Below are 12,285 nucleotides of genomic sequence, written 5' to 3'. Positions count from 1 at the left end.
CAACCATTCAATTCTTAGTGCAGGTTAAAATGAAATAATGAATTTTACTGGTTGCTGTGGTCACCATTTCTATTAATTATCACACAGGATTTATAAAGGGCCAAGAGCTGGCGCAGCGCTTTACAATATAAGGAAGACATTACAATTACAATACAATTCAAGACAAGATGGTAAGGGCTTACTGTTCCCCTCGTCTGGATTCATAAATGAGGCCCTTTGATTAAAAGTGGTTAACCAGAGAGACTTCTATGCAATTCTAATAATTCCAATCCCCGAAGGTCTGAGAATTTTGATATCAGGAAGAAATGATATTTCAGCAATGTACAGTGCCCTCTAATGTAGGGTCACATGGCTGGGAATTCAATTCACAAAATAATCATTTCTATAGACTGTAGAAGATAGATATGAGCCATGAATAAAACTGCTTAAATCAGCTCTACAGTACTGGTATACGGTATACTCTAGCAACAGAAGCTATATATCCCAAAGTGTTTGAAGGTTTATACGAACGCAAAAATTAGATCAACTGCTGATACATTTAAAGAACATAATACACATTGGATTTCCCTCACCAGAGGGAGGATACAAAGTAAAAATTGGTCTTTGTTTCTGACCTCTATTTGCTGATCTTGGGAGCTTCCAAACATATAAAATAGATTTTTCAATGCATATTCAATACATGCCACAAACTTGTGTTAACAGATTGCATGAATAGGTTCATTAACACACTCTATGACCAGGTTTGTGGACACCTGACCATTACACATACCATGTATGGCCAAGTGTATGTAGACACGCATCCAAATTATTGCCTTTAGATATTTTCAGGTAATGGTACAGCATACAAAAACATTATAGACAATTGTACACTTGCAGTCATGTGTAAACCATTAAAGGAAGGCTCTTCTCTGTTCCTGCATGACTGTGCCCCTGTATGAAAAGCCAGTTCCATAAAGACATGGTTTAACAAGTTTGGTGGCTTGCAAAGAGCCCTTATATCAACTCTACTGATTGCTATTGGTATGGCAATGGCAAGCCAGGTCTTTTATCTGACCTCACAAATGCTCTTCTGGCTGAAATCTGGTAAAAAGCAGTCACAGAAGTGTGGAGGCTGTTGAAGCCACAATGGTGGGCCAACTCCATAGTAATGCCAATGGTTTAAGAATGGGATTTTCATATATCTGTGATGGTCAGATGTTCATAAACCTTTGGCCATATAAGGTATATCCCAGTTGATTAGCAAAAGGAAAATTGCCAGTGCATGGTGGATTCACCACCAGATCTTAAAGCTGTTTACCCTACATTTTCAGGCAACTGCATCTGAAAGGCAGGCATGATGTGGCCAGAAACCACTTACCGACTGGTTACAAGAATAAGGGAGATGACTAACCTACTGGACAGTGGTTTCCGACCACATCATTGTCTGCCAAGAGTTTCCAGTAAGCTGGTCTTAGTAACAAAATTGTATCCAATCCCGAAAAACTGGTGGTAACCAATAATAAGTTGGCTTTCGTTCTAACCTGAAAAATAAAACTAAAACTTGCCAGTTGCTGTGGACAAGAACCGGTATTCGTTTTTTATTACTTTGTATAAAAAGAATAGCCCTTAATGGCCATAACTCAGAAGCAGGGTAGTCTATGTACCTACAATAATTATATTTGGCATGGACATCTCAAGAAGATGCATTATAATACAGGGATTAAAGTTTGTGCACACCTGACAATCGCACCTACATGAGCTTGTAAGATATTGCAAAACCATGGCCATTTATATGGAGTAGGTCCCCCCTATGAGGCTTCACTTTTCTTAAAAGGCTTTCCACAAACTTATCACACCATGACTTTATGAACTTGGCACAAGAGCACACTCATGCTAATACTGGAAAAGGGCCTTGGCCAAACTGTTGCCAAAAAGATGGAAGTGTGTAATGGTCTAAAATGACTGTAGCATTAACAGTACTCGGCAGTGGAAACAACTTAAGTCAATCTTTTGGAACATACTTTTGTCTGTATAGTAAGTGTGATGGTTAGGTGTACACCAACTTTTGGCTATATAGTGTATCTTGGCTCCTTAAAATTCCTTGTTGGCTCCTATATTGCACAGACTGCCTCCTGGAGTCTATATAAAACAACATCCCTGGTTATAAAGAACGATAAATTGTGACTGATGACGTAAGAACAGGAAAATGAATGATGGATGGTGATGCACATTTTCCCACCAGAATCCCATTCCACCCGTCTGTCCCAGAAAGAAAAGCACTAAGGAATGGAGAGTCCCATTACTCCTTAATGATGGAGGTATGTGCACTGTTGGGGGAAGAAGCAGCAGTGAGACTCACTCAACAACCTCAAGACCCGTGGCCAAGCAAACGCTCGTCTTTCATCTACAGAACCAAATACCACTCCTCTGCTTGCCTGGATTCGGAGACACATTTTTCAAAGCATGGACAAACCTTACAATATGGCCTCGGTGGCTAGGAAACACCTTAAAAAAGACAGCTAGCAAACTCTATAGGAAATTTGAACAATGTTCTCAAATTACTGATGTCAACCTCAACAATGGTGAAGATACACTATCAGCTACCTGGACTAAAGGAGGAGCTGCTCAGAACCCAGGCAAGGAGCCGGCGGTAAGGTTTTCGGGGTTTTTGTAGCAATATTTCGGCCAGAGAGGTCCGCTCAGCCACTTGTCTCCTTGGCGGATAAGTAAGTAGCGCTGCCGCCTTACGCCACTGCGCTGCTACCCACCTGTTATCCTCTTCCAAGTTGATAGTTGCAAAACAAATGATCTTCAAAGAAAATCTTACCAATCACCCCTTTAGTGTTTTCATCATTCAAAGAGCCAAAGGCGATTGTGGGCAGCAGGCATGCAAAGTACAAGAAAATCATAGTTGTGATGTACTTTCCGATGGCCTTGTTATTGCCGAGAATACCTGCCGGGAAGAAGAGATTAATATCGAGTGTGGTTACTGGGTCAAACGGAGATCATTGCTTCTCATGCATTGGAAATATTATTATACAGGATTTATATGGCACCAACAGTCTGCGCAGCGTTTTACAATATAAGGAAGACATTACAATCACAATACAATTCAAGACAAGATGGTAAGGAGGGCCCTGCCCATGAGTGCTTACAATCTAAAGTATGTACTTAAAGCAAATGTGTAAATGCCTTGTTCACACCAAATGCAGAGCAGATCCGGTCAGGTTTCTGCACATGCAGTGCAGTGGGTTGTGCTGCGTTTTGATGCGTTTTTGCCGCGTTTTTGGTTAAAAAAAAAGAAAAATATATATATATTTTTTTAAGTTTAACATGGGCTTTCAGGCACTTGCATGTGTTTTTGATGCGTTTTGCATGCGTTTTTGATGCGTTCCAGAGCAGGTAAAATAGGGCTTGCCGCAGTTTTTTCACCTGCTCTGGATCTGCACGCTGCGATGTGAACTGGAGCTCAAAATACCATAGGAATACATTGGACACAGTTTTGATCCGGTCTGCACCTGCTCTGCTCTGGATCTGCACGCTGCGATGTGAACTGGAGCTCAAAATACCATAGGAATACATTGGACACAGTTTTGATCCGGTCTGCACCTGCTCTGCTCTGGATCTGCACGCTGCGATGTGAACTGGAGCTCAAAATACCATAGGAATACATTGGACACAGTTTTGATCCGGTCTGCACCTGCTCTGCTCTGGATCTGCTCCGCGCTTGGTGTGAACAAGCCCTAAGAGCTAGCACCACATGATGCCTATGTATCTTTCCTTGCCAGAAAAGCCATGTCTATATGCTCTTCTGATTTCAGTTTCACTTGGTTACTAAAGTTTAGACTTCCATGAAAGTTTAGATGTCCATGAGGCCAGGCTCACCCACCTACATTTCCCTTATACAAAATGTGAGGGCTCTTTTAAGTCACATGCATTGGTGAGGAATATTCCTTCAAATCTAAACGTTTGGCCTTAGTAGCCAAGTGAAATCAGGCTTAGAGGGCACCCAGAAGATGCACCTTTGGTGGCGTTTGCTCTTAGGCAAGGTTAACCATGGCTGACAGATTCACTTTAAAGCTTAGGAAACCAGTAATACAGGAAATGTACTATACATGCTTATCATGGCACCACCAATTAATGTAAAGAAAAAATAATTACCCCCTTCTGTGAAAGAAAAATGTATGGTGCCCCACGCCTCTAAATCTGATCCTTAAATAACTGAGCAGTGGATCAACATCAGCATGAAGTGGAGGGGGTTGGTTGCAAATGCAATTTTTCAAGATGTCAAGTACTGGAGAGCTGCTAATACTCGAAAATTGTCAAATACTGGAGAGCTGCCAATACTCCAAAATTGTCAAGTAGTGGAGAGCTGCTAATACTGCAAAATGTCTCATGTATGAACTAGCTGCATCACCCATGTGACACAAGGAATCTATAGATGAATTCTAAAGCCAATCTTCTCCCCCAACCACCAACTCTTGGGTATAATGGTCACAAGCCAGATATCCTACCAGAATGCAACCATTTATCGTTTCTCTGTAGCCACAAAATAAAAGCATTCCATAGGGGATCCTCCTACACTTCCTTATGGTAAAAAGCAGATTTATTTCCAAATGGGCACTATGGATACCACTAAAGCCTGCACTAGCCTAATCGAATAAGATAATAAATAAAACATTTTAGAGCAGATTAACTCACTACTGTATCCCACAAAAGGACATTGGTCAGGGATGACACGGATAAACAAGCAAAGTGCAGCATTTTGGCAGGTCGTGGTTTCCAGGGCGCATCCATCACTTAATGGCAACTGCACTTACTGGGCAAAACAGTGTAAGATTCTGAAAGCTGCTCAGGAAATAAAAGAGCACAGCTCAATGTACCACTTATCTGAGGATTTAAAGGGCTGAGGATCAATGGTGCCATTATCCAGTAAATGGATACAGGTACAGGTAGAAAACTGTGTGCCGGCTTTTTACAGCCATTGTATCTGCATTTACAGCAGCGTGACCCATTTCTTACATACACCGTGCAAGACAATATATAAGAGGACAAGGAAAACTGGGTCAATTCATTATAACCATGGCTTATGATAGCTATATTCACTTGTCTGCCAGACCTGCAGTTAAATGGGTTTGTTATGTTACTAATAGGTTTACCTGTCCTTACACCACCCAAAATGTTTTTTATTTTTTTTAATTGATATTAGCAATGTTTGTTGTTGTGAACCTCATTAAAATACACGGGCAGATACATTTACTCATTCCATATTCAGTTTGATGCGCGGTGACTGTGCTATATTGCTCCTCTCTCACAAGGCCAGTCTATCAATCTGCTCAGACTAACTTAAAACTTAAGTCTATTTTTATGGGTGATTATGATCTCACCAGTACTCATGGTGATCGCTTTCTTTGACATGCAGAGAAAGAGAGAATCTGCAAATCTTTATATGAAATCTAATATGAAAATTGATCATGTAAATTCAGTAGCACATAGGTAATGCTGCACAATGGCTGTTCTCTATAACTCCCCCCTCACTCAAACTGACTACATACCATACACTCTCTAGCTGGTTTATCCTGTCATCTCCGCATTCAAGTCCGTTCGGGTGCCAACTGCACAGCCCAACATACAGAATGGCATGGCAGGAGAACTTGAAGGTGATCCAGTAGTAATATGTGCAGTGCAGTGCAGTAATACGGATGGTGCAGTGCAAAACCTCAAGAATTCAAAGATAGGTCACCAGCACTCAAAAAACGTTGAGTGCTGGGTGACCTATCTTCCACCTTCTGACCCTAGATAGTCACAAGCTTTTTCCAGATCAACAATCGAAGGAAGGAGAAGGATGACAGGTGTGGGGCACCCAAAAGGGCAGACGAGCAACGAGCGTAGGGTAAAAATGTCACACAGATGGCAATGTACAGAAGAGGGATCTTACCGTCAGTAAAGTCCAAAGGGTAGACTGGAAGCCTACGTGTAATGTCATCGAATATTCCCTTTCCCACATTGAAGAACTCTTGCAGCTGTGGGGAGGAAGGAAATGGCAGGATTAGAGTCAAGATGTCACTGGACCAATGAGCACAGACACTGATGGCGGTAAAATGACAGTGAAGCCTTGTCAGCGCTGCAAATGTGCCGATATGACAGCAGACACACAGGTAAAGCCAACAGTCACTGCATTGAGGATACATCCCGAGCTGGCCGTCTCTGATCAGCAACAGGTCTGGGTGATTATTAGCGGTATGTGCAATCCCAGCTGCAAGTCACTGCTGTATAAACATAACTGCCATCCTACACTATATACCAAATGATGACTTATTCTCCACTGGCATGTAGACTTTTCCATCTTTGCAGGCTGAGCCTGGAGTTGGGCTATGGAGATGAACTTTAGGGCAGACAAAAAGACCCTCAGTGGATCCAGTTTTGCATTAAAGCCCAATTGAATCCTCAGTTTAAATCCGCTGAATACATTCCAAGTGCATCAAAACAAAATGATGAATTAATGTCTTGAACAAAAGCGCATAATTAAAAATAAATAAATAAAATATTTGGTGTTCCAACCCTTTGCCTTTAAAACAGCAATTCTCTCACTTACAATTGAACACAGTTGAGGATTTTGCAGGCATATGGTCCAGTACATGATGAAGCAAATATACCATTAGGTGCCAATTAGAGATGAGACTGGGCTTGGTGCAAACTCCGTTCTCATGAGTTAGCCCAAGCTCACTGAAGATTCTGACCAATACACCCTCCTTCAGACCCAATCAGTGGTGGCAGTTGTGGTGGGGATATACACTGAGTGGCCAGATTATTATGACCACCTGACGTTTGTAGGCAAATTAGCTATAATTAGGCGCTGAAGTTGCTAGAGGGCTAGACCATTATAAATAGGGAAGCAGGTTGTTTACCACGACAGTAGAAGTGATTTGTTTATGAAGATACGGGGAAACAACGCGATTTAACAGCCTTTGAACGTGGGATGATTGTTGGCCCTCGGAGCCATGGAGCGAGTATCAGCAAAACAGCAGAATTTGTTAAATGTTCAAGAGCAGCTGTTGTTAAAGTGTTTAAAGACTGGACAGTCAGCCGAAAATCTGGGTCTGAACGTGCGGATTGTGGCCGTCAGCGACTAGTCAATGTTAGGGCAGAACGGAGAGTGGCAAGACTGGTACAAGACAACAGAAGGGCAACAGTGTAGTGTCAGATTCCTCGCATCACCTTTCAACATCTCGTGGAGTCACGAGGCGGCCCAATGAAGTCATCTCGTGGAGTTATCTCGTGGCCCAACGAAGTACTGATGGAGTGGTCATAATAATCTGGCCACTCAGTGTATAGCTGCAGAGTGGGAAATGTGCCACACCGCAACAGATGGGGTCAGGAGGAAGGGGGTGGTGGTCAGCGTTTTGAGCGGGCTTGGGTGAACTTAGGTGAATGGAGTTTGCATCAAGCCTAGTCTCATCACTAGTGCTAATGGTCAACAAGATAACATGTACATCAGCTGTGTATGAGGAATGAAACTGAGTGAGGATAAGCAATGCTCTACTAACATGTTGAGGTTGCTGAAGAAAGTTCAATGTAAGAAAAAAAACAAAAAAACGTGCATAATGGCAAGACTGAGCATAACAATGTGAACAAGGTGGTCTTACTACATCACCAAGGTCTCTCACTGGCAGAAATTGTTAAGAATAACAGGTTTTTTCCAGATGTATTGTCCAAGATCTTCTGCAGGAGCACTAAGAAACAGGCAATGCCAAGGACCAAAAACATAGTGGTTAGCCAAGGAAACGTGGCTTGAAAGACAAATAATGCCGACTTCCCTTCGCAACCATAAGATGTCCAGTAGCACTATCATCTCAGACTTGGCAGAAATCAGTGGGACGCTGGTACCCCCATCTACAGTCAGAAGAAGTCTAGGCAGAACTGTTCTTCGTGAAAGACTTGTGGCTAAAATTCTATACCTCCGACATGAAAACAAGGCCAATGGAGTCACCTATGAACGTAAACTCAAGAGCTAGTGCGCAGAAAAATGGCAGGAGGTGCTACAGACTGATGAGGCCAAATATGAAACATCTGGCTGTAACACAAAGCAGGTCTATGAAACAGTACATGATACAAGAGGAGTAACTGCAGACAACCATGAAACATGGTGGAGGTTCATTGCAGGTTTGCTGCTGAATTTCCTCACATAGTTGGGGATTTGGTCACATTTTCTGGTCTACTCAATGCTGATAAGTAGAGGAAAATATTCATCATGCAATACCATCAGGGATCGGTCCCAAGTTCATCCTGCAGCAGAAGAGCAATCCCAAACATACTGTCAAAGTTACACAGAACTATGTTCAGCAATGAGAAGAGCAAAGAGTTCTGGAAGATATGGTACACCACACATGGGGTAAAACTCTTTCAATCTTTAATGGAAGATATTGTATGACCATCACAGAGCCCTGATATCAACATCACCGACAGTCTAAATCCACAGAAGAACTATGGTTAGTTCTCCTAGATATTTGGAACAACCTACCTGCAGAGTTTCTTAACCACTTCCTGCCAGCCTCACACATATATGCAGTTGCAGGAAGGTGGACTTTAATACCCAGGCACTGCATATATGCTTCCACTGTTCTGGGGGCAAGGAGCACTTATTGCACACTCCCAGCACAGTAACGAGGTGTCACCGACAGCTTCGGGTCACGGTGATTGGGACTTAATCAGGAGCCCATAAGTACTATCCTTGTCGCACTCCTTACCAATTTGTCCCTTGTAGTGGGGGGGTGCTCGCAGTGACTGCGGATGGCGCCGCGAATGTCAGCAAAATTATAGAAATGTCACCAGCACACCAATCCTTTTAGGATAGAAAAAAACGTAATTTATTGAAGTTTTTTTGTCATATGACCAACAAGCGCTTTCGGGACCACACATGGTCCCTTCATCAGGCTTTTTGAAAGTCCCGAAAGCGCTTGTTGGTCATATGACAAAAAAAACTTCAATAAATGAAGCTTTTGCTATCCTAAAAGAACTTGTGCGCTGGTGACATTTCTACAATTGTAATCAGGAGCCCGCCCCCACCTCCTGATTTTTAAATTTTTAGAGGGTCAGTGGCAAGGGATTAACAAAAATAGGAAAAACTATTATTTGCAAGTGTTCCTAGGAATATTGATGCTGTTTCAAAAGCAAAGGGCGGACACGGCAAATATTGATTTCACTTTTTGTTCTGTGTATGCACTTTGTAGGTTGTTAATTGATAAAACTCAAAAAATAATAAAATGACTGGTTTATAAGCATCCTCACCTGAACCTTTTGCACAGTAGCACATATTGGAGTGCGTGCACACACACACTGATAGCATGTTTTCAAGTATACCATGACACATGCAGTATGAAATGATTACATCACATAAAACATCACCATCCGTTGACATTCCTGACAATGATGTCACTAGTTTCTGTACCAGCAAATGTCACAAAGCTGAAGCAGTTAGCGCAATGAAACAGGTAAGAGCTTGGAACAGAACAAGGTGTGTTAAATAGCATTGCACGGCTCGTCCATCACTAGCGCGGAGGGCTGGCTGGTCTGTACAAAACAGGAAGTAGATCTATTCTGTATTATCTAGACTCATCGCTGGAGACTTCCTTCCTACAGCATGGCTCACCAAGTGCAGCAGAATTGGCAGGTTGTAACAAGATTTACAGACGCTTCCCAGGGCTATGAGCTTTCCAATAGCATCTGGCTGTGAATCAGCCATGGATACAAAACATTTCAGGTTCAACAGTAATAAGAGATATTGCTGGAGAACTGCCCATGTTTTATTCAGTGTTAGGGAAACACAAACAGGCTTTTTTAAACCCAATCGCCAAAAATCTCATATAGGCTTTAACATCTCAATGTTATTGACAAAGTCATTTTTCAAATTCTCAAATCAGCAGCTTTCATTAAATACCCATTGATCCTGCCATGAAGATCCTATTTTGGGCACTTCTTGTTATAGGGTGACAGCGCTCTGTCCCCTTATCCCAAATGTGCATCCTGCATTGTCACCCTTTTTGCTGTTGTACTGTATAAAGCCCTTCCATGTGCACCTTGCTTGAAAGCTGGTTATGAGTTGATGAGTGCGTTTGCCATTCGTTTGGCTTGACTGATTTGGTGCAGTGACACACTGGGGGTCTCACCTGCCGTTGTGATGTGCGGGGTCCCTTGTGTGTCCCTGTAGCTTTAAGGAGGTTGGGCTGCCTCCTGGCGAACCTGCACCCAATTTTATCTTTTGCTACATGTGCTCTAAGATGGAGGCTTTCATAGGTTAGAATTAGGAACGCACTACACAGAGGGGCCTTGACGAGGCCGTGAAGCTTTCACAAATTTTGCAGAAGACGTGTATCTAAAACCTCTGTTTTTAACCTTGGCGGTTAGACAGGTTTTTCTTTTTGCATGCTGGCTGGTGAATGTGCTGGGAAACGTTTTGCTGTTGCATTGTCACCCTGTCACATGAGCTTCCAATGGAGACGACATGGCCATCAAGACCCCCCCTCCCCCCCCACCCCGAAAAATAACATGCACCCATCCGTGGAGTGCATGTAAACAGGAAGTGGCTGCAAGAAATCAACAGCACTGGGATGCAAGAAAAGGTTGGAAAAAACCCAAAACATTAAAACAGTATTTCAATACACTTCAGCAAACGGTGTTCTCTGGCTTCAAGACTTTTGGTTCAGTGACCCAGAACAAGAAGGTAGCAAGTGGAGCCAGAACTCCAGAAATCCATGCTTGTTCCGGATTACTGCTTCAAAGTACTGCAGCCAGAACATCAGCATTACAGCCAGCTAATTAGTATTTTAAGAAGTAGATCAGCAGTGAAAGCATCTGTATTTCTCTCACCATTTCCTATAGTGTACAGTTGGAGCCATCTCTCTTTTTTTAGTTTTGGATATTACAAAAAAAAATTGTAAAGCTCATGTTTTTTTTGGTGTATCATTGGCTAGATTTGCCTCAAGTATAAATCAAATTTTAACAAGGCAGAAAGTCCCTTGAAGCTTCTATTGCTGAATGTACCCCAGTATTTCCAATATGGGGCTTTACCAGTATCAGTACCTTGAGGTACGAGCGCTTTCACTTTCAAAGCTTAACAGACCGATACTTTCCTGCCCCCAAAGAACCCACCAGCCAGCCCCCTGTAGCTAGCAAGGATGGCCGCACCACGGTTCTCAGACACAGACCAGCAGACAGAAGAGGGAGTTGTGGCAGACCTGCCTGGGAGGCCCGGTGGTTGGAACCAGTAACAGATCCTCCAGAAGGAGATGCAAAGAACAGAAACAAAAAATAGAACTCACATAAACCAGCTAAATTATAAAATGCATACAGCCAAAAAAAGATATTGCAAAAACATAAATCAAATCATAAAGAAGGCTTTCTGGTTGCTCTTGGCCCATTTGTTGCCATTTTCTATCCCTTCACAGAAGCCAGGGCTTCCAGATCTTGCACTGTGGAGTGCTAAGAAGCTGGAAACAGCTGCACACAATCTGGATAGATGGATTTCGATTCTAGGCTGTCCCTGTGTTATAAAATCAGCAGGGTTATTTTCAGTCCCTTTTTTACGGTTTATGATCACAAAAAGTTCACTAAGTCCTAGATTCCCGCACACATATTGTTCTTACATTTTATCACAAAATGTGGGGGTCCTGTTTAAATTCTGCACCCAATATAAGCTTGCTATGCATGATAAAGGGGTGTAGGGTAGTGGTTCTCAACCATATACATGATGGGGGTGATGAGAGGTTCAGAGAGTACATCTACTTCTTATAGAATGTCTGCATTTAGAGCAGTCGCTCTCATCCGAGGTTCCATGGAACCCTAGGAGTTCTTCCAGAGGTTCCATGAGCTGTGGTCAATTGACCTACCACCTCATGGTGCCTGCATAGGTCCGTGTCCATACCCTGGCAGAGGCAGCAGCATGACACTAATGATCCCTTTAGCGATCTGTAAGGTTGGCATTCTGACTACCACTGTAGGGAGCATTCTTCCCACTGACCACCAATGCAAGGGCCAAATCTTCCCACTGCCCCCCTTCTCCCATTAATTATCTTTACTAGGGGTTCACTGATCATTTTAAGGGCTCCTTTGGGGACTGGATGGTTTCAAAGTTTTAGCCAACATGAAATAGTATATATCAATAACCATTTTTATGTAAAGCATTCACCCCCAAAAAAAAATATTTCAGATTTTGGTAGTTGATGGAAAGTTAAACCAACTGCCCATCTGTGATAATGTTCATAGATTAACAAGACATTAGTGCTTGAGTTTTTAGTCCTGTACACATGC

At 42.5% G+C, this 12,285-nt stretch overlaps 1 protein-coding gene across 3 annotated transcripts in view; it reads right to left on the bottom strand.

Moving 5' to 3' along the window:
- The window catches only part of SLC4A11 (solute carrier family 4 member 11), a 159,541-nt gene that overhangs the window by 31,196 nt on the left and 116,060 nt on the right, over window positions 1-12,285 (bottom strand). For 2 of the 3 annotated variants that reach the window (XM_018560904.1, XM_018560905.1), the window contains exons 9-11: window positions 11,184-11,252; window positions 5,918-6,002; window positions 2,807-2,932 (exon numbers count right to left, since the gene is read on the bottom strand). In XM_018560904.1, coding sequence (XP_018416406.1) covers window positions 2,807-2,932; window positions 5,918-6,002; window positions 11,184-11,252 — 280 coding nt within the window. The remainder of the gene's footprint in view (window positions 1-2,806; window positions 2,933-5,917; window positions 6,003-11,183; window positions 11,253-12,285) is intronic. The other variant, XM_018560906.1, reaches the window with a different exon arrangement.

The sequence above is a fragment of the Nanorana parkeri genome, unplaced genomic scaffold, assembly GCF_000935625.1.
Source record: "Nanorana parkeri isolate BGI_ZX_2015 unplaced genomic scaffold, ASM93562v1 scaffold486, whole genome shotgun sequence".
NCBI lineage: Eukaryota > Metazoa > Chordata > Amphibia > Anura > Dicroglossidae > Nanorana > Nanorana parkeri.
This window is presented reverse-complemented; position numbering and strand designations above follow the sequence as displayed.